Source organism: Chiloscyllium plagiosum, unplaced genomic scaffold (genome assembly GCF_004010195.1).
Source record: "Chiloscyllium plagiosum isolate BGI_BamShark_2017 unplaced genomic scaffold, ASM401019v2 scaf_12431, whole genome shotgun sequence".
In the NCBI taxonomy this organism is placed as follows: Eukaryota; Metazoa; Chordata; class Chondrichthyes; order Orectolobiformes; family Hemiscylliidae; genus Chiloscyllium; species Chiloscyllium plagiosum.
In genome coordinates this window covers 23770-26079 of record NW_025212328.1, presented here as the reverse complement: position 1 = coordinate 26079, position 2310 = coordinate 23770, and the positions used below count along the sequence as shown (strand labels likewise).

The 2310-nt window shown below is 54.5% G+C and overlaps 1 protein-coding gene across 1 annotated transcript; it reads right to left on the bottom strand.

Annotated features, from left to right (window-relative positions):
- Nucleotides 1–8: 8 nt before the first annotated feature.
- Nucleotides 9–1791, bottom strand: LOC122547360 (probable RNA-binding protein EIF1AD). The gene is made up of 2 exons (XM_043685992.1): nucleotides 1461–1791; nucleotides 9–639 (listed from the first exon to the last, which is right to left on the bottom strand). The coding sequence occupies exons 1-2, from the start codon at nucleotides 1774–1776 to the stop codon at nucleotides 527–529; spliced, it is 429 nt and encodes a 142-aa protein (XP_043541927.1). The 5' UTR covers nucleotides 1777–1791; the 3' UTR covers nucleotides 9–526.
- Nucleotides 1792–2310: the final 519 nt, after the last annotated feature.

Sequence of the window (2310 nt, the reverse complement as noted above, 5' to 3'; positions counted from 1 at the left end):
GACCAGAAGGAAGATGGGTTAGAGTCTGGTCCCTAACTGACAGTCACCCCTCAAGGCCATGCAGGTCCCGACAGCGCGGTGCTCCCGCGGCGCCCACCCTGCGCTGACCCTCTGATAGCGCGGTGCTCCCGCGGCGCCCACCCTGCGCTGACCCTCCGACAGCACGGTGCTCCCTCAGGACCGAATGTATTTGCTCTTGAATTATTATGAGGAGGCAATTAAGAATTAACCTCATTGCTGTGGCACTGGATCAGAGGCCAGCCAGACCGGGTAAGGAGAGCAGATCTCCTTCAGTCATGAGTAACACGCTATGATTTGACAGTAAGAGTGGGCAGGTGTCAGCACTGGATATTTTTTTCTTCCGACATTTCTGTTTGCCAGATTCCGATCTCACCAGCTGCCTGGCGTGATTCGGACCCAGCATTCCCGGAGCATTAGCCCAGGGCTCGCAGGGAATGCCAGGCTCGTCACCCGCATCCCCAGAAACAGGCATCACCCTCTGGCCTCGCCACTCCAGCTCATCGTCCTACCAAAGGCCGTCCTTCCTGAGCTGTTTGATGTGCTCCTTGTACAGGATCGAGTTAATTTCCGCCTTCACCTTTTCGCCTTCCTGGATGGGATCCACGATGAGGAAGTCGCCTGACGAGGGAGGGGGAGGAGGAGAGGAGACAGACCGAACACGGGTCATTTCAGAGAGAGCCCAGAAAGGCACACACATTCCCGAGCTCCCCAGTCAGTCCACACCCCACCGGAAATCCCCAGCTTCCAACACAGAACGTAACATGATAGCAGAAGCCCCTATTTCTTAGAATCCCGACAGTTTGGAAACAGGTCCTGCAGCCCAACAGGTCCACACCGACCCTCCTAAGAATAACCCACTCAGAGCCATTCCCCCATCCTATTACTCTACATTTACCCCTGCCTAATACACCTAACTTACACATCCCTGGGCACTATGGGACAATTTAGCACAGCCAATCCACCCTAACCTGCACACCCCTGGGCACTATGGGACAATTTAGCACGGCCAACCCACCCTAACCTGCATATCTTCAGACTGTGGGAGGAAACCAGAGCACTCAGAGGAAACCCACACAGACACGGGGAGAATGTACAACCTCCATCCAGACAGTCGCCTGAGGTGGGAATTGAACCCGGGTCCCTGGCTCCATGAGGCTGCAGTGCTAACCAGTGAGCCACCGCACTGTCCTGCTCTTTCTTTCCCCAGTGGTTTTCGTTCGCACACATTTGCTCATCCCTAATTGCCCTTGAACCGAGTGGCTGGCCACTGACCCCTGCCCTTTTAAAGCAGGCCTCGCCTGACATGAAGCCACACCCTGACCCCACTGCCCAGTGGCTCCTGCAGGGAATATGCAGTCCATCGATGGCCTGGGACAAGGCTGGTATGCTGACCCCCAACCCATTCTCCACTCCCCCCACCCCCACCACCGTGCCCGTACCCCTCTTGATCCAGATGTTCTTGCGGAACTTGGTGGGCATGCTGGCGAGGAAGCGATCCCCCTGCGCCGTCTCCACCTCGTGGAGGTTGTTGCCTGGCGAGCCCAGCACCTGTGGGGGTGGGGGAAAATCAACAGAAACCTGAGAAGGGCAGAGGAGGCACTCCCGCAGCACGCTACAACAACAACTGGCAGAGGCCTGGCCCAAACCCTGCACTGTTGCCACTTCAGGACCGAACGCAAGAATGCGGAATTTCAAACGATCGTTCACACTATGGGGTACCAATCGCTCCCTGTTTCTATCTCCACGGCAGCACATCCCCAATCGAAGTCACCCTGCCATTTAATTGGTGCCCTTGTTCCTTTGCATGTTTGAAATTTTGGTATTCTTGCACGTGTCCTGATGGGCGCAAGGCGAAAAGTTTCAGTTGGATTCAGGTGCTGTTGTTTCTCGCCCCTGCTACACCCCTGCTCTGTCACATGGACTATTTTCTAACTGGGGAGGAAATTCTGAAATCTGAAGTGCAAAGCAACTTGGGAGTCCTAGTCCAGGTTTCTCTTCAGGTAAACTTGCAGGTTGGGTTTGTAGTTAAGGCGGCAAATATAAATGTTGGCATTTATTGCGAGAGGACTAGAATATAAAAGCAGGGATGTGCTTCTGAGGTTTTATAAGATGCGGGCCACACCAATTTAGAGTATTGCGAGCAGTTTTGGCCCCCGTACCTCAAAGGATGTACTGGCTCTGGAGCAGGACTAGAGGAGAATGATCCCGGCTTAACAGATGAGGAACGTTTGAGGACTCTGGATTATACTGGATGGAGTTTAGACGGATTTGGGTGGGGGGGGGGGGGAA

Coding starts and splice junctions, on each gene's coding strand:
- LOC122547360 (XM_043685992.1), bottom strand. CDS start 1,776: ATGTGCTGCCGTGGAGATAGAAACAGGGAGCGATTGGTACCCCATAGT. Junction 640..1,460: donor GAACATCTGGATCAAGAGGG/GTACGGGCACGG, acceptor CTCCCTCGTCAG/GCGACTTCCTCATCGTGGAT.